At 43.3% G+C, this 22,972-nt stretch overlaps 1 protein-coding gene across 1 annotated transcript in view; it reads right to left on the bottom strand.

The window, feature by feature from the left end:
• ELP3 (elongator acetyltransferase complex subunit 3) overlaps positions 1-22,972 on the bottom strand; it is a 98,781-nt gene that overhangs the window by 57,731 nt on the left and 18,078 nt on the right. The window contains exons 8-9 of the mRNA XM_064448309.1: positions 7,067-7,228; positions 3,649-3,775 (exon numbers count right to left, since the gene is read on the bottom strand). Coding sequence (XP_064304379.1) covers positions 3,649-3,775; positions 7,067-7,228 — 289 coding nt within the window. The remainder of the gene's footprint in view (positions 1-3,648; positions 3,776-7,066; positions 7,229-22,972) is intronic.

The following is a 22,972-nucleotide window of genomic DNA, read 5'->3' as shown; positions in this document are numbered from 1 at the left end:
CATCCCTCGTGATGAAGGCAGGCAAAAAGCCAGTCATATGCCACTGACTGTAAAAAAGAATATATACATATAACAAAAGATCTAATATACTCACTCCAATCAATAAAGTTTGGAATAATTATTAATCAACTTTCCAGAAGAACAGTTGCTATACACACACAAAACTTTGAAAACCTAGTTACGCTTGCAAAAGAGGAACTGACAGGCATCCTAGCTGCTGGATGGAAGTAGCAGGAAGCACTTCGGAATCAATAGGTCATAAGGGACAGAAGCAGTGTTAGTCTTGAAACCATAATTACTTGTTCGGTTTGAAGAAGCACCCAGTATTTTTAGTACGCGGTCAGCACAATCAGCAAGTTATTATCTTCCCAGGAGAAGCCCCTGTATTTAATATATCAACTGGTAATGAAGGCAAGGTGCTTAGATCTCCTTCTGAAGTCATTTCGGTTCTTTTTTTGTCCTACCATTCCCTGGTCTGAAAGGCACGTGGCTAGAAAGGAGGTCAGTATCACAACAAATAAAGTTCTTTTCTCCAGGCTTATTTAGAACTACTGCAAAAGCAAAAATTGAGAAGCATCCTTGATAAGGCATAGGTGTCTTTGTCCCAAAAAGTCAGAGGTATCTTAAGGAAGATTGTAATTTTTTTTGGGAACGAGGAGGATACTGCATAAAAGAGCACTAGGCTGCTCGTGAACAGCTTAGTACTGTTGTAAGAACCCAACAGATGCTCTCCACTTCGTTCCTCTCTTCGCTCTCACATTATTTTTATGCAGTAGAAGTGTCTAAATATTTACCAGCACAGACCAACATTTATACAGCACAACATACAAATAAGTTGCTTTAATAACTCGAGACCATGATATAAGATTTTAAGGTAGGAAACAGAGAATGGACTATCTAGCTGAATCCCCGGGAAAGACGGAATTACTGTCTGCTGCACACTTGTATTATGTCCACCAGTGCAGGGCTCTGGGAAAAAAAACCAAACCACAGAGGGCTGTTTTTACCCTCTATTCTCTCCTATTTCAGACAAAAGATCTTTTAAAAATAAATCATAAAGCACCTAAAATAGGATGAGAAAGGCAGAGGAGAAGGTAAAAGGAAGAAGATAGCTGTCTCATTTACCATCCCATCTTGAAACATGTCACAGTGATCCACAACCTCTCCACTCTCATTCCCTGCAGCTCCAGTTTCTGAAGCATACTGTGATCACTGAGCCGGGCATCAACTCTGCAGCTGCCTCTTTCACAGGAGTCTTCACGTGCTGTCCGACTGCGGTGGGGACCCTCTGCACCTCTCTAACGCGGGCGTTTTAATTCCTTCTTCTCTCCTTTCCCACACTCCCTTCTCTTTAAAACAACACAGGTATAATTCTTCTCCATATTGATGTGATCTATCACCTCTTCCCCACCAGCCCGCCTCTCCAACTTCCATTTCTCTTCCTCACTCTGCAGCATTCCCATTACTTCTTTAGGGCTTCGTCCTCCACACTGATTACTCATCCTCCAACTCCTCAGCTGTATGTTCACTGGCATCAAAACTTAATTCGATCTGCGAGCCCCGCTTCAAATTTCTGAACTCATTAACAGGACTGTCACTTGAGCTGGTCTTCACCCTCTCTGTGTTCTTCAATTCCCTTCTCTTAAACTACCACCTGGTTTTCTTTTTTCCCTGCTCAGCATTTCTCTTTCCTGGCCCTCCAACCAGCCTTTTTGCCAATTCCAGGCCTTCAGAAAAAAAAAATTCTGATCTTATCTTAACCTTTCCTTTTCTAAATTGAAAAATGTCCTAATCCTCTTTGGGCCTCATTCTCATCTACTCTTGCTTTTCTCATCCTTCCCCATCACAACGTGCAAATTCCTTCCTGCTGTGTCCCAGAGCTGGCCCGCCATCAACAATTGTTTTCCCAGCTCCTAAAGTCAAGGGACTTCTCTGGCAGAAATAGTCTAACAAGTTGACCTCCTCTGCCCAGTTTTTTCCTTCTCCTGTTTTTCTATGCTCAACTATTTTCCCAGCTTTCTTTTAATCCCCTCTCTCACAATTCCAGCCTTTTCACCACATTCTGGTCTCTTCTTTCTGAAAACTTTGCCCTCTGCCTCTTCTATTTCTGCAAAAGTTGTCATTAATAAATGGACAAAATACAGCATGGCGCTACCCTTCCCCTAACAAGCAAGGGAGCCTGCTGGCCCGCCAAAACTGGAGTTATACCTTTTAAACAGACTCCCTAAATCTCCTGCAATGAAACAGGAGCAACTCCAGACCCAACAGTGGAAAAGCCTTAGCCGTTTATCATGAATAAGCAGCAAAGAATAATAATCACCAAATACTTTCTATGGAAGCTTGTAATTCTACCTTAAATAATTCCTCCCTCTTCAGTTTTACATCTTGCAAATACCTTAGATTACCGTCTCCTCTCTTCTGGGTCTTACCCAAGGTTAGCTCTTTAAATCTTGTAGTCGGTATTGCTATTCTTCCACCACAAATATTCTCCAGCTTAGTATTTCTTCAGTAACGACAGGCCCATAAAGAACCCAGCACTACAGCTGCACCTTCATGAGATACTGAGAAAGGGACTCAGGTTTTGCCGTACCCTGCATCACAAGTAATTATATGAAAACACAGATAACGTGATGCCCACCTCTATCTCCTCTCCTTCAGCATTATAAGAAAATAAGCCAGAAGCAACAGAGTCTGGGGCAGGAATTTTGACCACGTGCACGTCACTTTGCCCCTGCCTCTCACTTTGTCACACGAACGTAGTATTTGCTGAGTACTATGACATTGTTTCTGAAGAGCTCAAGGAATTCGGCACAAAACCCCTTACAAAAAGTACCTACCGCAGTTTTCAAAATTTCCTTCACGTACCGTACAGCTGTGTTTTCGATTGCTTCTTTCTAGACATGCCTGTTCACAGCCTACCAAGACAAACCGCTGCTTTCTGCCTGTACTCCTAACCAATATATCCCATCGCATTGATAGCTTCTTAGTGCCAGAAAGCACCTAGTCTGACCTTGCACAGAAATACACCCGATTCCTGTATCCTGATGGCAATTTCTGCCCTATTTTAAAAAGATAATCAATTTTGACTTTAAAAGAAATTAAATAATGGAAAAATCTACCACGCTACCAGACAAAGTGGTTAGTTCCCTACACTGTTTACCAGTTGCTCTTTTCTCATTTCAGTTTCTCTAGAAATAACTTTATATTTTCTTCCACATCATTGATAAAGACGTTGAATAGCACCGAGCCAAGAACAGAGATGCGATATAATACACCTATACACTTTACTTTGCAATTAATTACCTTCGAGAGACTATGCTTTTAGCTTTGAATCATGTAGTATTCTAAATCCAAGGAAAAAAAACACCTTGGAAAAAGCAAGAGCCCTGGTTAATATCGGAAGAGCTATATTCCACAGAGACACGAGTGACTCAGTCTTTCATGAGGCAAGGATATAATTTTCTGGATGAAGTAGTTCAACAAATCTTTCTCACCCTCCACCTTCAAAAACGAATTTTAAATTATTTGTCCTTAAGAAACAATTCTGGCCTGGATCGTAACTAATAGCTGAGCTAAGAAAGAGAAGCAGCATTAGATGACAAAGCTGGAACACACTAGAAACTCCCTGTTATTTTAAGCCATACTCACAACAAACTGGTCCATGTCCCTCTCGAGCCCCATGTTTGGTAGGTCAGGCATCATGTGCGCCACCACTTTAAACCCAGCGTCCTTGGCTAAGTGAAAAGACTCGCACACAGCCTTCACGGTGTGACCCCTGGGAAGAGAGAAAAGAGAGTCAGGATCACACAGAAAGACATATTTTGGGATGTTTGAGATCATTCTCTAGGTAGTGAGAAAGGTTGAGTTTCATTATCGGTTTACCACCACCCAAGACTCCGAACACGGATGCTAATAAAGTAAACTGCACTAGGGGCTAAAAGTAGCCCAGTATGCTGCTACTTTAGCAGGTGAATCCTACCAGGGCTACAGCCATTCAAATCACAGCCTGAGAAACTTTCGAAAGCTGCTGAAATTCCATTTGGAAAGCAATGGCACAAGTTGATGCCACAGCACAAGCCACGACACACTGCACTGAAGACTGTGTATAATCAAAATGAAGCATAACCAGCAACAGAAGGGCAAAAGGAGAAGAAGGATGGGGCTACAGAAAACCAGCCAGCTAGTGAATCATCCTGCAACATGCTTGCCGAGCTCTCAAGTACTCCCTTTAGAGAAACACAAACTCTTCTAAACTTCTGAGAGGTGCCAAACCTCTGAAACATAGCCTGGATTGGGACTTTTGAAGGATTTCTCGTTCTTCTCCACTGACATCAAACCAAACTAACTCCAGCTTGCTTGGAGAGAGTGGGAGCACAAGTGACTGCAGGAACAAAGGTTGACTCTCGCATAACTCATTAGCCTCAAGCAAACTCCTCCCTTCCTCCACCTCCACAGCTCTGGAGCTGCCTTTTGCCTCCACAACAGCAATCATTATCACTAAAAACAGCTACTAGGAGGTCCCTATCACCTGAGATCAGTCTTCCCATAAAGTCCTTACTCTTGCTCTTTCCCCTCTGGGAGGGCTCTTCCACTACTGGCTTGACATTTCCATCTTCTCAGCACCTGCTACCTTCTTCCCTCTCCAATCCCAGTTTTCCTCCCGTCACACTTTCACACCAGTTCACCCTGTCTTTTGGAATTCTTTGCCAACAGATGAGCTCAGCAGGTGACTCTTGTCCTCAACAGTCCTTTGGATGAAGAATTAACGCCATCTGGGCATCTCTACAAAGGCATGCCTTCTGCTGAGACCCAACATTAACCAGACAGCTACTTCCCTTGTTTTAAGGACCTCTTCCTTCTTCTCTACTGGAAGACTCTGCCTCTGTTAAAACCTTACATGTAGTTTTATGACTATAGTTTTATTTACGATTTTTTTCAGAAGTATTACAGTGTTTTTCTGAGACTGTTCAAGGACAGTATTACTCAAGACCTTGAGTACCCCGAGGGGAGTGAATGGAGACTTGCTTCATGAATAAAAATTATTTTCTTATTAGAAGTGGAATTTAAGCTGCATCAATAACTTGATTATTTGATGCCTAGATCTGTTCTTGAATATTTTTCTGCCTCACAGCCACCAAAAGCACTCAAAAACCTCACTAATGACTTATGGAACATAATAGAAAGTAATTTCCAAACAGTTAGCCTAATTGGTTGTAATCTGACATTTTGCTACAAGCAAAATATTAAAAGTTTAAAGCCAAAACACAGCCCCCACAAAGTAGCAGAAGAACAGAAGCAAAATGAGGTCATTTCAAAAGAAAGAGAAACTTGAATCACCCTTCACTAAAAGTATATTCCAATTTGTTGTCGGAAAAAGTTAGAGGGAGATATCTGAGTGAACAGCCTGCGTTTTCCCTGCTCTGGGACAGCCTGCAGCAAGGCCTTTTAGGAATTCTGCAAGCAGCTTTCAAAAATACAATCCCATACAGGATTACTTCTGAGCAAAAGCAAGTCAGTAACATAGTACTTCATTCTCCTTCTGATTCATCAGCATTCAAGCAAGGGTTCATTAGCAAACCTACGAGCCAGAAGTGGCACGCTGCTTTGAATGATTTATGGTACCAGTTCTGATGTGACAGACAAAACCAGAGGAAGACCAAAAATGACTGAAGGGATGGCTGAGTGGGGTTTTACCGTCCCACCTCAGGATGGGACACCTTTAAAAGATTTGAGGTGAAAAAAAAAGTTTTTAAAACTGAAGAGAAATTCATGTTAGATTTACAGTGTGTCAGAATCAACCATTAATGAATACATCTAGTCCAAGAGTGAGATTTAGCTACATTCCTAGGTAGGGATCTTTTCATTTGGAAAGCTCTGACATCTAGAGGAGGAAAGCACCACCTATAAATATTAGCTCTTAACTCTTGGACCACTCAATAAATGGCTCTTCCCATCTACTGAGACCCGGAGCCTGACCGTTTCATAGCAGTGACACCTGGCACTTCCATGAACCAGCAATACTGCAGCTAAACCTGCAGGAGGAAACTCATTTTGGATTCTTTAAGCCTCTAAAAGAAAACGTCCAACGTTTTCAGTTTTGCACTACTGCCTTTAAGGTAGGTATTAACAGAAATGTGCTTTGCTTATTGAACCATAATCTCTCTGTCATTACGTATGATTATGGTTATTAAACATCTTTGGTAGGCGACTGGAATACGCAGTAAGAATGAAGGCAAGTTGTACGAGTATCAGAAGTGAAAAAACAACAAGAAAAAAATCACTTTCAAAATCTGAATAGAATTATGAGACTTGCAATAGAAAAAGAGACAGACTGGCTTACTTGCGTGTAAGGGATGAGATGAACAACGTATCACGCACTGTCCTACGCAGGACAACCATTCTTTTAGCCATAGGTCCAATATGACAAGGAATAAATCACAGGCCTCTTGTGAATTTATTTTGTGATCCCTGGAGATACTGTATGCCTAGAATGACTGTGGTTAATCTATCAACAGGTGTTGTTTCTGGCTATGCCTCACCCTCTGTACTTGCCAATGTCATCTCTCCTCTCCAATATTCAGCAGTAAAAAAAGGTATCTGGTGTAGAGAACGTGCTGTTTGCTGGTAAAGTACCTCCAGTAGATTATACTGCATTGTATCTACTCAAGCCTGTAGACTATGAATTATGTAGGACAAGAACTATGAGATCTCTCTGGGCACATGTTCTGCTTCACAAAACTGCATTTATTTATGAAGAAATTAAAAAAAGGAAGATATGTACAATACAGGAAAAGAATGTGATTTAAAAATAAAACATCACAAATAACCCCATTTTCTCAAGCCATGGTCTACAGAGTATCACAAAGAAATCCATGAAGCCACTGCGGTTTATTATTTTTTCTTAACAGACATACGGCCACACAAGCAAGGAAACGAGCTAAATGTTTCAACATTCAATGTTAAACAGGTGTTCAAGCAAACAAGTCACAACACGCAGCTCAAGAGCATTCCAGAAAGCACAGAGCGAGCAGCCACGCTCAGCTTCGCACCGAAGCTTTCTTCTCACCTGTTGGTGTCCCTGGCCACGTCCTCGTACACGCTCTGCACTCCAATCTCCAGCCTCGTACAGCCGTAGGACAACATGTCGCTTAAATGCCGCTTCAGGCAGTAATCCGGTCTGGTCTCTATCGTTATCCCGATACATTTTGTCAGGCTTCTTTCTGAATACCTGCAAAAATACCCATCCTCTATTACAACTGTGAAGTTGTCACACGGACTTCAGAAGAGTTTCCAACATCTTCCAGGTGAGAGTTTCTACATCACTACCAGAATTAAAATCCAGGTTAAAAACCTCAAATATCCCAGCAGAGAGGGAACCCTCAACCTTGTTGCAATGCATGGATGAAAGCTACACAGATATACACACTAATACAAGTCTGGGGTTTGCTTTGTATAGAAGAGCACTGGACTGCAGCAGCCTTGCAGGGCTTTGTTAAACAGGCCCTGGCACAGGCTGCCCAGAGAGGTGGGGCAGTCACCGTCCCTGGGGGGGTTCAAACACCGTGCAGCCGTGGCACTTGGGGCCATGGTTTAGGAGGCCTGGGGGTGTTGGGTTGGGGTTGGACTTGATGATCCTAGAGGTCTTTTCCAACCTTAAAGATTCCATGATTCATTCTAGCCTATGATTCTAAACAGTTGTTGTTAGGAAGATGCTCCCAGACCAGACTGAGCCTCCAGTACTCATCATCTGGAAACTAAGCCTGGGCAAAAGTCAGGGCAGGCAATGACAATCACGTTCAGCTTTGGGGCCAAACCGAAGGCAGTTTGAGCGCTCACTCCCGCTCAGACCCTGATAATGATACAGGACCTCATGTTAGGGAGAGTTTGGTGTAGTCGGTACATTTTCATTTGATTCCCATGGTCTACAGATAAATTGCAGGGACTGGGACAAGATCCAGCTGCGTTCTCACAAGAAAACATACAAGATTGTCTATGAAAAATTCCACAAATCACCTCCCTTCGTGAGCAAGTGGCACGCTTCAACTTCGCTGAAGTCTAATGCTGAAACAAAATTAATTGTTAACCTTTTCCCCCTCCTCTCCCATTTATCACTGGATGTCTAACAGAGACTAATTGTTCCAGCTAGTAGAAAAATCCTCTACTGATGACAAATGGTAAGTTACTGACCTATGAGAGAGTAAAGCAGAAGGAAAAAAGGAATCGAAAGCAGTCTTGAACCAAAGCTCACAAAAGGAAACCATCGATCAGCATACTCTCCAACATCACCAGCAAGGATAATATTCCTTTCCATGTACGAACCATTTCACTTGACCATCTTTCCTGCAGAATACTGCGGTTGTATAACAAAGGACTGCAGCACAGGAGAAAAGATTTACAGCAGGAAGAAGGAAACTACTTCTTTTGAAACCACTTGGAACTGCAGAGAATCTGGATAATTCCCAAACCAGAATGTGGGCAGGATTAACAACTACTGTTTCAGAGGAATATCGGTCTCTTTAATGGTTTCAAATGATGAAGATCTCAGTACTAATATGAAGTGTTGCTGAAAAGAGGACACCTTGAGTAAGAGAGAGATGTTGTGCTGATACCTGAAAGAATGCTGCTCGCCAAAGCCACAAGGATGACTAACTGCAGCTCTTTATTAGGTGTTCTATAAAGATTCATCATCTGATTTCCAGCTCCAGATAGCTGGAAATTTCTGAATCAAAATAAAGCTCCAGCGCCTTTCTTAGCACATGATGGGCATCCAATTTTACCAAACCACCCCCCCCCTTCCACCCTCCCCCGAGAAAACCAAACCAAACAAAAAAAAAAAATCCAGAAAAAACCCCCAAGGGGGCTCAGACTCACAAGCAAAAATATTAACTCACTTCAAACTGTTAAAGCCTAAGATCTATAAAGACCAAGATATTTGCAGGACAGACTGTAATGGCTGTCAAAATAAGCATTTTTAAAAAAAGCCCAACAAAAACCACGTAAAACATTTCAGAGTTTGTGGCTCACTAATCTGACAGACTAACGGAACAATTGTTTATCACGTCAGGGAAAACATTGCCAACGTGTGATTCATTAACATCAGGCTGAAAAACGCTCATTTTTAAAGACGTGATTTGCAAGAATTAAAGAAATTTTAGCTAAGAGGGGGAGAAAAAAGTCACCAGATAGCTCACCCATCAACGCCAGAGGGTACGTGCTCAAATTAAGCACCTGCAATCATGGCTAGAAATACTATAAGTAATTGTATCCCCCTGCCAAGCAAATTTATGGTCAAGATTTAAAATGCTGCATAGAACAAACACCAACAGACCCTAAACTGTTACACCTACTAGGGCACCAATGGGATTTCAGTATGGTGTCATGGCTGGTAAAATTCTCTTTTCAGCGTAGAGCTGGGCAAGACAAGCGTGTCTTAATAATAACCAGAAAAGCAAAACAAAGACGAACCCAAAACAGATAAAGTAACAAAGACGACATTTCCAAGAAAAGTCACAAGCCTCATCAGATCACCATCTTCTGTAAGACTCAGGCATTTGCAACCCGAGCCACAAGTCCTCCAGGTCTCCCCAGCGGTCCCAAAGACTTCTAGTGAGTAAACAGAGCGCAGTCTCATACTCTTCTATTTTACTAACATAAAATAAAAGCTTGAATCACGTGGTCCATATTTAAAGCCTACAGATCCTTTTCAACTAATTGAAAAAGAGAAAGAAGTGTGTGATAGCCAACCTTCCACAGAAGGTGATTTTGGCAACACATCTCCATCATTTCCTGAACAAAGGAAGAGAAATTTGACTTTTCTTCTGCCTTTTCTCAACTTTTAAACTTTAAACACTCATTTGGATGGTCGATATTTTTCCTATTCGCAAAACGAGCAACTCTGTTTCATTTGAAACCTAATACTGAAACTGAGGACAGGCACAAATTGTAAGACTGTAAGGTAAGACACCAAACAGTATCAGAAGTGGACATGAATTGAAAGTTTTACTAGATTTACATAACCTGTCATTTTATGGAAAGAGTTATCAAACAGCACCCAGAAAAGCTGTACTGATCATCATAAACCAGCACAAAGCTGCATTATGCAAAGTTAACTTTTTAATTTCTTAAAAATGAATCTGTCGGTGCTCAACATTTAGTTGCATCATTTCCCTATGCACCATCCGCACCTCCTTCGCTGACCGGGTCAATGGTGAGCTGCGAGAGAGAGCTCGGAGACCTGAAAAAGGCAGTAAATACTCCATAAAAGGTTATCTACCAAATATTGGACTGATATCAAGAAAGACAATTTTTTTTGTTAATCAAATTGGCAAGATCTCTTATTTAAAAGCACAGGCAGAATCCAAGACAGATATTTACCAGCGAACAGAAAAAAAGAAAAGACAAACTGATGTATGTTTAAGAGTAACCCTTCTTTTTAGTGAAGAAAGCTTTTGGATTTTGTTTTTAAGAAGTATATCTTTGAAATCTGATAGTGATTTGCAGGTCTGAAGTCAGATTTTGTTATTGATCAGTGATTTATGTAACAATTTCTAATAGACTGGCTATTTCAAGACTGACTTTACTCACCTCCTACTTTCAGCACCCAGGTTTCATCGTAACTGCCCACCGGAAAAAAGGTGGTTTCCCCCATCTCTAAGCAGGTTGGGTAGGCACATTTTTGCCCTGGCAAATCCATGCTGAATCCTCCCGGCCACCTTCCCAGCTATGGAAGCAGCTTCCAGAAAGACATGCTCCATAATGTTCTTGGGGACCAAGGCGAGGCTTACCAGCCTGTAGTTCTCCTCTCACCCTCTTAAAGACAGGCCCAATGTTTTCAGTCACTGGGGACCTCTCAGTTGTCATGATCTCTTCAAGGTGAGACAGAGCTACCTCTCCCACCCCCTTCCACAGACTTGCGTGTGTCCAATTTGCCGGTCCTGTCCAATGCAATCCTTGCCATGGGCACTACCTCTCACCCCAAATCGCCACGAGCAAGAGCAGATCTCCCAAATAAAGACTGAGGCAAAGAAACACTGCGTAACTCAGCCTTTTTCTGTGTCCTTCATCACAGAGTTCCCTGCCTCATCCAGCAGCAGACCCACATTTCTTTTGACTTCATTTGCTGGCAAGCAGAATCACAGAAGGCAGGGGTTGGAAGGGCCCTCTGGAGCTCATCCCGTCCCACCCCTGCCTGAGCAGGCACCCCCAGAGCAGGGGCACAGGGCCGCGTCCAGGCGGGGGGTGAATGTCTCCAGGGAAGGGACCCCACAGCCTCTCTGGGCAGCCTGTGCCCCTGCTCTGGCACCCACACAGGGAAGGGGTTTGTCCTCATGTTCAGGTGGAACTTCCCGTGTTCCAGCTTGTGCCCGTGGCCCCTTGGCCTGGCGTTGGGCACCGCTGGAAAGAGCCCGGCCCCATCCTCCTGACACCCACCCTTCAGATATTTATAGGCACTGATGAGATCCCCCCTCAGCCTTCTCTTCTCCAGGCTGAACAGACCCAGGTCTCCCAGCCTTTCCTCACGAGGGAGATGCTCCAGCCCCTGATCCCCTTGGCAGCTCTGCCCTGGCCTTGCTCCAGCAGTTCCCTGCCCTTCTTGAACTGGGGGGCCCAGAACTGGCCGCAGCCCCGCAGCTGTGGCCTCAGTGGGGCAGAGCAGAGGGGGAGGAGAACCTCCCTCGCCCTGCTGGTCATACCTACGGAAGTCCTTCTTGTTGCCCTATAATCCGTTGGAGTTTCAACTCTGGCTAAACTTTCCTAACATACCCTCTGCCTGCCTGTATCCCCCCTGGGTATCCCATACCTCCTTTCACCTTCTGCACAGTCCTTTTTTCATACTTGAGCTCCATCAGGACTTCCCCATTAAGCAGTTAAGCAAAGCTGGTGACCTGCTTGGTTTCCTGCACATCAGGATGCACCGTCTCTGCAATTTGTGGAGGTTGTCCTGGAAGACTGGCTAAGCTCACATGGGCTTATTCACCCTTCAGGGCATCCTCCCATGGGATCCTGCCTTTCGGTTCCCTGGAAATGTTGAAGTCTGTTGTCCTGAATTCTGACGTCTTTATTCTGCTATTCGCATCCCTCGGGACCTTAAGCTCTAATATCTCAGTTACTGCAGCCAAGACCACATCCCTCCCTCAACCAGCTCTCAGAGCAGCAGATCCAGGAAAGCACCTCTCCTAGGCACTGGATGAGCCAACTATTTCAAAACATCATCATAATGCACTCCAGAAATCTCCTAAATTAGTTGTGGTCCACCATGTTGCCATTCTAGCAGGTATCGGGCTGTCAGACTAGATTCATGCAGTTTTGTATGTTGTTCATTAAGTGCATATATTCTAATGCTTCCATCATTTTCATACCTTTTCTTAGCACCGTCTCCAGTTTTTAAGCATTCTTCTTGTTGCCTTTGAGACCAAAAACAGCCACAGAACTTTGCAGACACACCAGTACTATATCCAGATGGAATATGATTTGCCTATTCCTATCCAATTTTCCACTATTTATACAGTCAAGGGTAATTTGGCTGCTGAATCATACAGAAAGCTCGTGATAATGTGACTTAACTCCTAAATATTTTCTAGATATTTCGCTGCTTCTCAGAATAGAATCCTGCACCGTTCCTAGAAAAACAGCTTTACATTTTCCCATAATAAAGTACACAGCTTGCTCGTATACAACTTACTATGGAATACAGATTTATCCCTTATTTGCCCATCTCCACTATTGATAGCTCCTGCCAACCCTTAGAAATTACTATTTTAACACCAAGTATTAAACACAAGGCCCGGAGGCAAAACCAACAGAATCCTATTAGAAACCATTGAGGTCAATGACAATAATTTTCTGCTATGCCTGTTTTGAAAACCAGTGTAATGGGTGACACGTTGTTCTAGTCTCCTTTTTAATGTCAAAATATCCCACTGTACCATCTTTTGCAGAAGCGTATGCATATTACACCTCATTTCTCAAAAAAAAACAACAAACCCCGCTGCAAGCTCACTACCAGGATACAGTGACTTATCGTGATAATGGACATGACGGATTTGCCCTCACTTCATCTTTAAAAACAGCAGATGTCTAGCCACATATCCCACAGGAATGGCACGCCAGCCGAGGCAGATAGGAAGAGGGTACAGCCCCTATCCAACTAGGCAGACAGCCTGAAAAGCAGATATCTAGAGCTCTGAAGAGAGGGATTTCAGGATACTCGGACACAAGAGGTTAAGACAACCTCGATAATGACCAAGACAAGCAAAACTATTACTAACTGAAGACCAAGAGAAGCAAAACAGAGAAAGCCCTGAGAAATTAGATGAAGCCAAGCTGGAAACTCTACCCGTGATGGTCTCGTATGTACAAGTTCACCTGATTTCCAGGTCCATTCTGGCATTAACGTTTATGATGTGCGTTTCTTCTGGAACCTGAGAGTGGAGATGGATTTTTATCTTCTCAAGCAGCAACAAACATTTTGCAGCATTTCTTCTCCCTCCCTGGAACGGCCTTATTTGTTATTTGTAATACAGCAGTATTACACATTATCAAAAGACTAATCAGAAATCAAGACAAGTGTATAGCACAAGATGACAGTGGGGCAATTTTAACAAAGGACTGACAGCAGCAGTGAATTATGCAAATAAAATAGATGCTGAGCCATATAAATGAAGAAAATGAGATACAGAGGAACCTTAAGATTGGACAGACAGAGCTATTGTAAAGCCAGTTCTTTTCAGCCTGATTACAGAACTGTCTGAAATACGAAGAAGTAAAGGAGATATTATTAATCATTAGAGAGTATGCTCTTTTTTTCAGATCGAAACAGCACCTACCTCTCCCCCAGACACAGCAGTTTGACATAGGGTCTCAGGTACTTGCTTACTTAGAGGAAAAACAGACAGCACTGTTCTGGCATAAAACAACTCACTTAAAGCCTCTACTCGCTCTCCATTAAACTTTGGTCTACAGACAAAAGTCTCATCAGCTAAGAGTCCTGAACATCAAAGACTCGATTATTTACAATCCATACAGCTTCCAAACTCCCTGGTTGGGATAAGAGTGGCAGGAGGCCAGACAGCACAGAAAGACTTGCTTCACCCCAACAAACTCTGAAAAGATAAACGATAAGAATAAAGCAGGTGGGTTAACGCAGCACGTATACAGCACGTTAATCACACGCCTTGAAACCGTTTATCTGTTTTACACGCTTCAGAGCGGGGGAGTACAAAAAGAGGAGGTGAATGGAGAGGCAAAAGAGCAGAATAAGGCATAAGAAGCAGCAGAAACAGTTCAAAGGCAGCATCAAAGAGAACCAACCATCAAGAGCAAGAAGTGTTTAGGTGTATCCACCTATATGGAGAGAAGGGAAGGATCCAGCACAACTCATCCAACCCAACAGTCCCCAAAAACTTGCCTGTGGGACATTCCAGCATGACTTCAAAAGCCTAAGAAAACCTTCTTGGAGGCACAGATGGAATAAATGATGAAGATGCTCATATTACTTGATCACCGTTGTTGCTAACGGATTAACCAACAGGAGCCATCTCCACAAAACATGGTGCTCCCCACTCATACACATCGCAACGAGCAGACGCAGCTTAGCTGGGAAGGGGAAGGCACCGCTGCTCATCTACCCTTAGCCTATCCCCAAGAGGGAAAAAAAAAAACCCACGAATTGCAAACCTGCCTTGGAAGAGGTGCTTAGAGTCTTGTGGGAAGAGGGAAGCGTTGGAGGGCTGGCCAGGAATATCAAGAATTTTAATCAGTGACCAAAGGAGTCACAGAAGGCTCCTGGCCTTAACTTTGTGAAAAACCAAGACAGTGAATAAACAGCATCTCAAACAAGCCCAACACCTTGAAAAAACCCCTTCTTGCGCCCTTGACTGCAAGGAGCACGGTCCCAGGTGTAACACAAGTACAGGTGATCAAGACAGACAATAACATCTATACATATGGAATTAAGACAAAAAGTGACACTGTGGGTTTCTGAGGAGAAAACCACTGATATAATACACAATATCTTACGTATCACATCCTCACCTATTATGTAAATGACCTCCCCCTTCTTGATCTCCAGTAGCTCTGCTTTATCACAATGCCAACCTCTGAAAACACAGCTAGCAATAATTAATTCAATATCTACAATTTCCTGCTAGTAAACAAAACCAGGTGGCATCTTACTCATCCGACATGTTTTAAAAGTTGCACATTTGATGATTGCCCAGAGCAGCTCAGATGCCAGTTATTTGGCTTTATACTACTTTTTTATTGCAACATTTCAGTGTTTTCTTTATCACCCTTACCAGGGGTAACACAGACTGCTTTGGTTTCTTAGCAGCATCAGTCTCCCAAGGTTCAGTTTTCAAATACTGAAAAACTTAGTTACTTAAAATACAGTCATTTATTGACTAAAACATATTTTTCCCGTTTTGATAAAGTCCTATTATTTATACCTGTTAAAAGATGAGCAAGAACAAATCCTTTTTTTTTTATGGTGAAATGCCACTAACAGGTAAGTCACACGTAATTATGCTCCCTCCTGCTGTGTCACTTGTGTTAGAAATCCAGGATAGGATCCGTGTTCAAAATAATACCCATTCTGAAGCATAAAACCCCTAGAACTTACCAGTTTTCTCGCTTTCTTAATTTGTTTACCAAGTTGTAACTGCAATGAATGGATCTGACATCTGAAAATCCTCCGAACAAGCAGCACAGCACGAGCAGAAGCGGCACAGTTATGTTAACACACTTCAGGCCTAATCAAAGTAGGGCTATTTGCATGGACTAATTAAACGCCTGGCTGTAACGACAAGGAGGTAATGATGTCGGCTATAGAGGGAAGGGGGTGGGAGGTTTGTTTGGTTTATTTTTATATCATTCACGGCTTTCATAGAGCAACATCACGTAGAGGACCTTCAGGCACGGAGGCTGTAGCTTTGCTGGAGGGACCCTGCCATTCACGACAGCCAGGACAGAGCCGTGCACGAGAGCCGCTCTGCTCTTACCATGCTGGGCTGATAAATGCACAATTATTTCCAAAGCCATAATCACTGCCTGTTCTCAGAGGACATCTGAGCAGGCCCTGAAAGGTTTGTCCTAGCTCAGGGGGCAAAAAAAGGACACTTAACAGAAAACCCCAACAGGACCTTTTAACACTGCAGGCTTATTTTCTAAGCTCCCATCCATCAGGCTCAAGGCAAGACCAATACAGACAATGTTTTTTCAGCAACAAATTATTAGCAAGCTGTAACTGAAAACACCAGGATGAATAAGCATATGCTAGAGTGAAATATTTCAAACAAGAAAAACCCATGTGCGCGGCTCTAACAGGGGCCAAGCTGCAACCTCTTTTCTACCTATCTCTGTCAAAAGTAAAGGTTTAGGGGAAAAAGGCTGAAACAAGGCTAATATGGGCAGGAGAGTGCTTATCTCCTCCTCCCTTACGTTAGCCCTCTGCTCTTCTCAAACCTGTCCCAGCGAGCACAGCCAAAATATAGTCTCAGAGACCAAAGCCTTCACAGTTCTCCAAGAACAGAAGCAGCGACACGAGCTGCCTCTCCCTCGCACCGAGGCTTAGGGAGAGCGAGTGTCTGAACCGCCTTCACATGGCAACTGGGATGCCACTAACAAAGTGACCTGGTCTGGTGGTGGAACAAGGGACCTGCACCCTCCAAAACCACACCGCCAGTGCCTTGGGGAAGTCCAAAGGTCTGTTCAGCCCAGTAGCCCACCCACTCACAGCAGCTGCAGATGCTTAGACTAGAGCAGTAGGAGCAGGGCAAGCTGCGGTTGTGTTTTCCTTGAATACTCTCACAGTTGCAAATTATTTCCTCTTCAGGGACTCCCTGATCCAGAGGTGAGGTCTTTAGTTGCAGTAGGTGTCTTCAGCGCTTAGCAGCTCTCAGTGGATATTTTCTGGATGAACGTGTTTGGTCGCCCCTCAGCCTAACTACATACTGCACTAAGAAGGGCCCCCTTTGTATTTAGCTCCCATTCATAAATGAATTCCCATTTCATCTGGCCCTAGTTCTGGTGCTGCAGGAGATAATCAACGTTTATCCTTTTTCTGTCTTCTCAGTGCCACCCAGGATTTCATATTATATCACTCTCAAATATTTTTCCCCAGTTCCACAGTATCATTTTCCCTCTCCCTTTCCTTATTTTTAAAAAGAATTGAATATAGATTCAAGCTGTGATGGCGCTGCTGAATTACGTGGTAGCATAACAATATTTCCCAGTTTGCTCTCTATTCCCTTCATTATAATTCCTCACACTGAGTTGGTCTGTTAACTAATACCAAGCATCAAGCCTGTGTTTCTCATGGTTCTCTACTATAACTTTAAAATCTTGCTCCTGAGTGGCACTAGCCAACTTGGAGTTCATTGTTCTGCAGGAAAATAAGGGAAAAAAATAAATATCTTCCTTTCATCGCTCTGTATCTATCCTAGTTTTCAGCTGCCTCTTCACCAGCCACCCAGCATGGTCAAGACCACCTATCCCAGCACGGATTCCTCTGGGACACCACTAACCACCTTACTCTGTTGTGTAAATTGATCATTTATTCCCTTTCCCAATACCTTTCAATTACTTATGCACTCAAGGCCTTCACTCTTACTCCCACAATCTTTAAACAGGTTTTGGTGAGGGACCTCATTTTTGGAAATCCAGGTAAAGTTGCACATCCTTACCAAATGCTTCAAAGACCACCTCAACCTAGAGGTTTCATTGAAATATTAGCCCATTTCAAGTAGCCAGAGAAAAAGAGTCCATCTGCTGTGGCATGAAAACGTTACGTACGGAAACAAGAACCTCTCTATGCTCATTCTACAAAAAGAGGGAGGTGGCTTGGTTTTTTAGCAGCTAAAGAAAACAAAGACTGTTATCCTAATAAAGATGATTGAGGTCCAACACATCAGCAAAACACAACTTCTTCCAAGATGTCTGAAAGAAAAAAATACATAAAGTGCTTGTAAAATGTTCACTTCCTAAGCCCATGCTCAGTCGATTAGATGAGGAGCGTGCACACTTCCCTTCAGCACGAGCCAGACACTTTAGATTTCAGACTAATATATGAATGCCAGTAAAAAAAACCAACCATACGTCTTATATGTGGAAGATGCCTCTAGTCCAACACACCATGCTGGTCATTCCAGCTTGGGTTTTCAGCAGCCATGACAAGCAGATCAACGAGCCACACGTGGATGAAATGATAGGTCGGTTGCCCGTGCGCTCAACCAGCCGTTCTAACACTCCCGTCCTTGTTCCCAGGACGCTTGTACAGACTTTTCATCTCCTTTGATGACCACTAGTGGCATTTGCCAATGACAACTAAAGAAAAGAAGCCATGAATGTCATCCTGAAAGTCTTGATAAAACTGCAAAAAGGAAGATATGGTTCAGATGACCAGAAGCTTGAAGGCGCTATGAAGCTCCAGGCTCGCTACAAAGAGCGCAAGATTTCCTGTGCCAAACAGCAGCTCCTCTCCTATTTAAGAAAATAGTTTACAAGTAATTACATGCCCTCCCAGGTTACCAAAACCACCAAAATCACTTCCGAAGTGGGGGAAAAAGCCCACACCGAAGGGTTATCAACCCCAAACAGTACTGTTTTGAAAACCATTTTGTCGGTTTATGATGCAGAAAAGCTTGGCAAAAAATATGCTCAGCACAATGAGAGAAAATTGGAGACATTTTAAGCTATCAAGTTTTAGAAATAATTGAATTAATTTCGTCGTAACAGTTTGGGAATTTCTGCCCAGTAATCCAGGATAAACACTAAATACAGGTCCCACTCTTTGCCTTAAGCATTGGTTCTGTGCAGTGCGGCAGCCTTAACCCACACAGTGTTTCAAGGGGAGAAAAGCAGGAGGCTGTAGGCTGACTTTGGTTAATATTTCTTTTTGGTCAATTTTACCTTCCTGGTATCTTTTCACCAAGCAATATAATGTCTAAAAAGACATAGCTCTTAGTCCCATTTCAGCTGTTCCTTATGTGGATTCCAGTACAATTTTATCTGACCTTTAGTTGAATTCCACCTCTATCAGGCAATCGATATCAGCTATTCCCACAGGACAGGTTTTACTCTACATCCCTTTCTCTTTTCATCCAAGCGTACAGAAGCAGATAACGCCCCGTGAACAACAAACCATGTCACCACAGTGACACTGAATCACAAGCAGCTCGTCAGCCTGGTACGTACAAGTGAAACAAAGACTGTTATAAAACTTGCGTGAGGAGATGCCCAAGATTTGCCCTTGATTTCTCACACCTTTGCCGGGCAATTTAGTTCAGGGAAACTTGAGAGAGCAACAATTTAAATGTCTGTTGCCAAATCAATATGATCAACAATTGGGTCATAATTATATCAACAGTTTACCATGGAATAGTCAATATATAGTTATAGATGCAGCCTAAGAAGGGATTTGGCAGAAGAAAATCCTTATATCTAAAATTATGAAAGAAATGAAACAACAGCCTCTTCTATTAAATCTAAACTGAAGTTCAAAGTTTTCTTGCTACAGTTGATGAGAGAGACAGCACTAGGTGAGACTTGTATTAAAAAAAACTTCATTTCAGATATCGACTCACTGTGACCTAGGGGAAGTTGCATATTCTTAGCAACAACCACTTCCTAGCTGATATTGAGGAAAATCACTGCTTTTGCTGCTGCGGTACTGCTTATAGTTCTGACAACTAAATGCCCTAAAAGTTACTGTTGCACGAAGACAGTGTCCAGTAAAGAACTTGCTTCGTAGTTTCTGCATCTTCCTATTAAACAGGATTCATCTCGCCCCCATCTGACACTGCGATATAAACATTTAGCTCGAGGAAGGAAAACAGCTTGATTGCCGCTTTGAGGAAACAAAGGAATTGTATCAATAAAATTATAAACAGAGCTAATAAAAAGCAGTCATCAGCCAAAACTGCCAGTGTAAAGCTATGGTTTAGCTAATCTTGTTCTCTTGCCAAAGCAACTCCCTCACCTATAAAGCTGCAATATGATCTCTGTCAAAAGAAAAAGTGCTACAAAAACATATACGTGCTTGTTTTCTCTGCGCTTGTAAAACCACACGCTCAGGAAGAGCCTTGCTGCAGTAGCCTACAAGAACCGTTGGTGCCATTTCCCCAGCTCCATTTGCCATCCGTCGCAGCTCCCACTAAGGTGCCAACAGCAACTCAGTTTTTAATGGTGATTGAGCTCATTGCTTTGAAAAGTATTTCAGCCTTTAGCTGTCACAGCGGCTTAAAACTGCATGCGTTCCCCCGCGGCACAGACATCCCTCGCACCTCCGGTGAAGATGTGTTAGTCCCTACAAGCAAGTTCCTGCTATGGAGTGAAGCCACCAAACGTTTCCTCACACAGCTACAACCCCTGTGAACGGCACAAGCTGGCTTACGACAAGACAAATACCCCAGAGACAACAGAAAAATGAGAGTACAACCAAAGGTGAGTGACTACTTTTGTCTTCCTAGAGGTGGGGAAACACAAAGACCTGGAAAGGAGAATGGGACCAAGAAGCAACGCTGCAAGAAACAGGAGTATCTTGCAAAAAGTGACGCTGCATCAAAAACTAGCAGGAGCTCTGGGAGTCAGAAGTCAGAGATGAAGAAGAAAACACCTCCTGCCCCAGCCTGCAGTGGAGCCAAGGCATTTCGTGCGGGATCCAGCTCATGGATGCCAACGCCTATATTGAGCTGGGGCTCTCATCTCCCATGGCAGTCAGCGGTGCCCGGCCAACAGAGCCCTGAGAGCGACGCAGACCCAGCGCGGGTGCCTGCTTCAGCATAGCTGGATCCTTCTCTGGGCCCCACTCGCTACACCTCCGCTGGCTGTAAGGGGAGATCAGACACCAAGTTCACATGGAAACATCTGAATTGAGCTGTCTTAACCCACATCTCACCTCAGAGCTGTTAAAGAAAAGGTGACTCTTATTTATATTGAAAGAACAAAGGCCCTTCCCACTAATATTTGAATTTTGAGGGCAGCGCACAGTCTATCTCCAGAGGACAACCAGGCAAAGGTCTTGCAGAAAAAAAATAGGTAATCGTGTAATCCAAGGCCCAGGCAGGGGGTGACCGAATTAAGGCTGCACAAACAACCCCAAGCTCTGCCAGTTCCCAGCTTTTGAGTATTTGACTTGACAAACTGATGGGCCACGAGGAGGCACAGAGTCCCAGAGCACATTAGCTGCAACACATTGCGGAAAGATGTATCTCAAAAGCAAACAGCCTCTGCTCTGCTTAGTACGGCATTCGCAGAACAGGCACAGGAAAACCACTTCTTGACACCCTTCCATAAAAGTATGAAAATTAAATCTGCCTCTTTTTTTTTTTTTGCATGCCTACTGCACCCACCACGTTACTAGAAAATGACTTTTCTTCCAAATTAATTTAGCGCTGTTGAAAGGCAATGGGTCTCAGTTTACAATATCAATGAGGCAAGCACAGCACAGCTGAGGGAACTATAAACCACATCGCACTATTTTACCAGCCCATTTTAATTTGGGCTGGAAAGCAATCTCTGCTGAAAGAAGGAGAAAAGGTAGTGCAGGTCCCATATTAGCTCTCCAGGGCATGGGAGCATCAGTCTAGGATCACCTGCATCCTTACGGAGCTCAAAGCACACTTGGAAAACCAGAATAGAAGAGCAACTAAGGCAATACTTCTGTAATACACAGGGCAGCGAAATACTTTGTGTCAGGGAGGAAATTAACACAGAAAGCTTGTTTAGTACATGCCTCATTGTCTCTTTGTGGCATTACCTTTGGATCACCGGCACCATCTGAACTAGAACCAAACAATCATCAGGCCAGGTTCATATTCATACAGGTGACCGAGCCATGAATAAAATTCCACCTCCAGTCAGCGATCCCAGCTGACCACTCAGATCCTATCCTGGCATTAGCATTTTAGTGCAGGTCACCGGAGAACTTGTTACGTTTGCCAAATTACACGCGCACAGCAGTGAAGCAGCAAAAATGAGAAAAGTATTCCCTTTGGCAGGTGTTCAGCAGTAATTTGCTGAAAACGTACAAAAAAAGGCACTGAAATTCATTATTTCACTTCGACAATGTCATGACCGCTAGGGCCGTCATCCTTTCCAACCAATGTAGGGTGAAATATGGATCAATAGCATTTACAAATATTGCTAAATTTGGTGTAGCTCAAATTTCTGTTATGAGCAAACACTAACACCTTGTAAACCTATGACAAAGATGTATTTGGTTCCTTAGAAAACCTAAAGTCACATAACATCAGACGTTGCACATGCACAGAAATATGTGGGTACGGCTTCCTCATATCTACCCTCCCCAGTCTTCTACATCCAGTCACAAACCTGAATGTTTTACGGGTAGGAGAAGACGCTGCAGAAATACTGAACAGCAGAGAGAACTGGATCGGTAACCACCTTCCAAAGCTGCAGGAGGCAAAAAGATGCACAGCTACCCATAACAAGATTAGGATCTGATGAAATGACTTTCACTTATGTGCCTTCCAAATAACACACACTTTAGCAGCTAAAAGTTGGATCTTGCAGTAGACAGTAAGCAAGGCAAAAGTAACAGGATACCAACAGAGGCCAGCCAGCTTTGGGGTAATTTTCCTCAAATTCTGCAGTGTAGAAAGACATTCTCTATACTGAAGGCATTTAGGGGTAAACACTCAGCAACAAACAGGTTTTAATGGCAAACATGGCTCCTGCACCATGGAAGAGTCGCAGCCAAAGCTGGAAAACAAAGAAAATCCGCCCGCTTCTCCAGAACTAGTCTCCAAATCTCTGGGAATAAAAGGAAGTTTAAACCGAATCTCTGCTGTCAACGATCTGGCACTAAAACAATAGCCAGTTATCTCCTGCCTGGCACAGAGGCGCGGAAAAAATCACTGCCCAGTCGGACGTCCTAAGGGATTTGACAGGCAAGCTCTGATGGATACAGCCACAGCAATTTGCAACGTTGCTGCCTCTGGCTGTTCACTTCCTT

This window comes from Phalacrocorax carbo, chromosome 3 (genome assembly GCF_963921805.1).
Source record: "Phalacrocorax carbo chromosome 3, bPhaCar2.1, whole genome shotgun sequence".
NCBI classification, from domain to species: domain Eukaryota; kingdom Metazoa; phylum Chordata; class Aves; order Suliformes; family Phalacrocoracidae; genus Phalacrocorax; species Phalacrocorax carbo.
The sequence above is the reverse complement of the archived record's forward strand: the minus strand, read 5'-3'. Positions and strand labels throughout refer to the sequence as shown.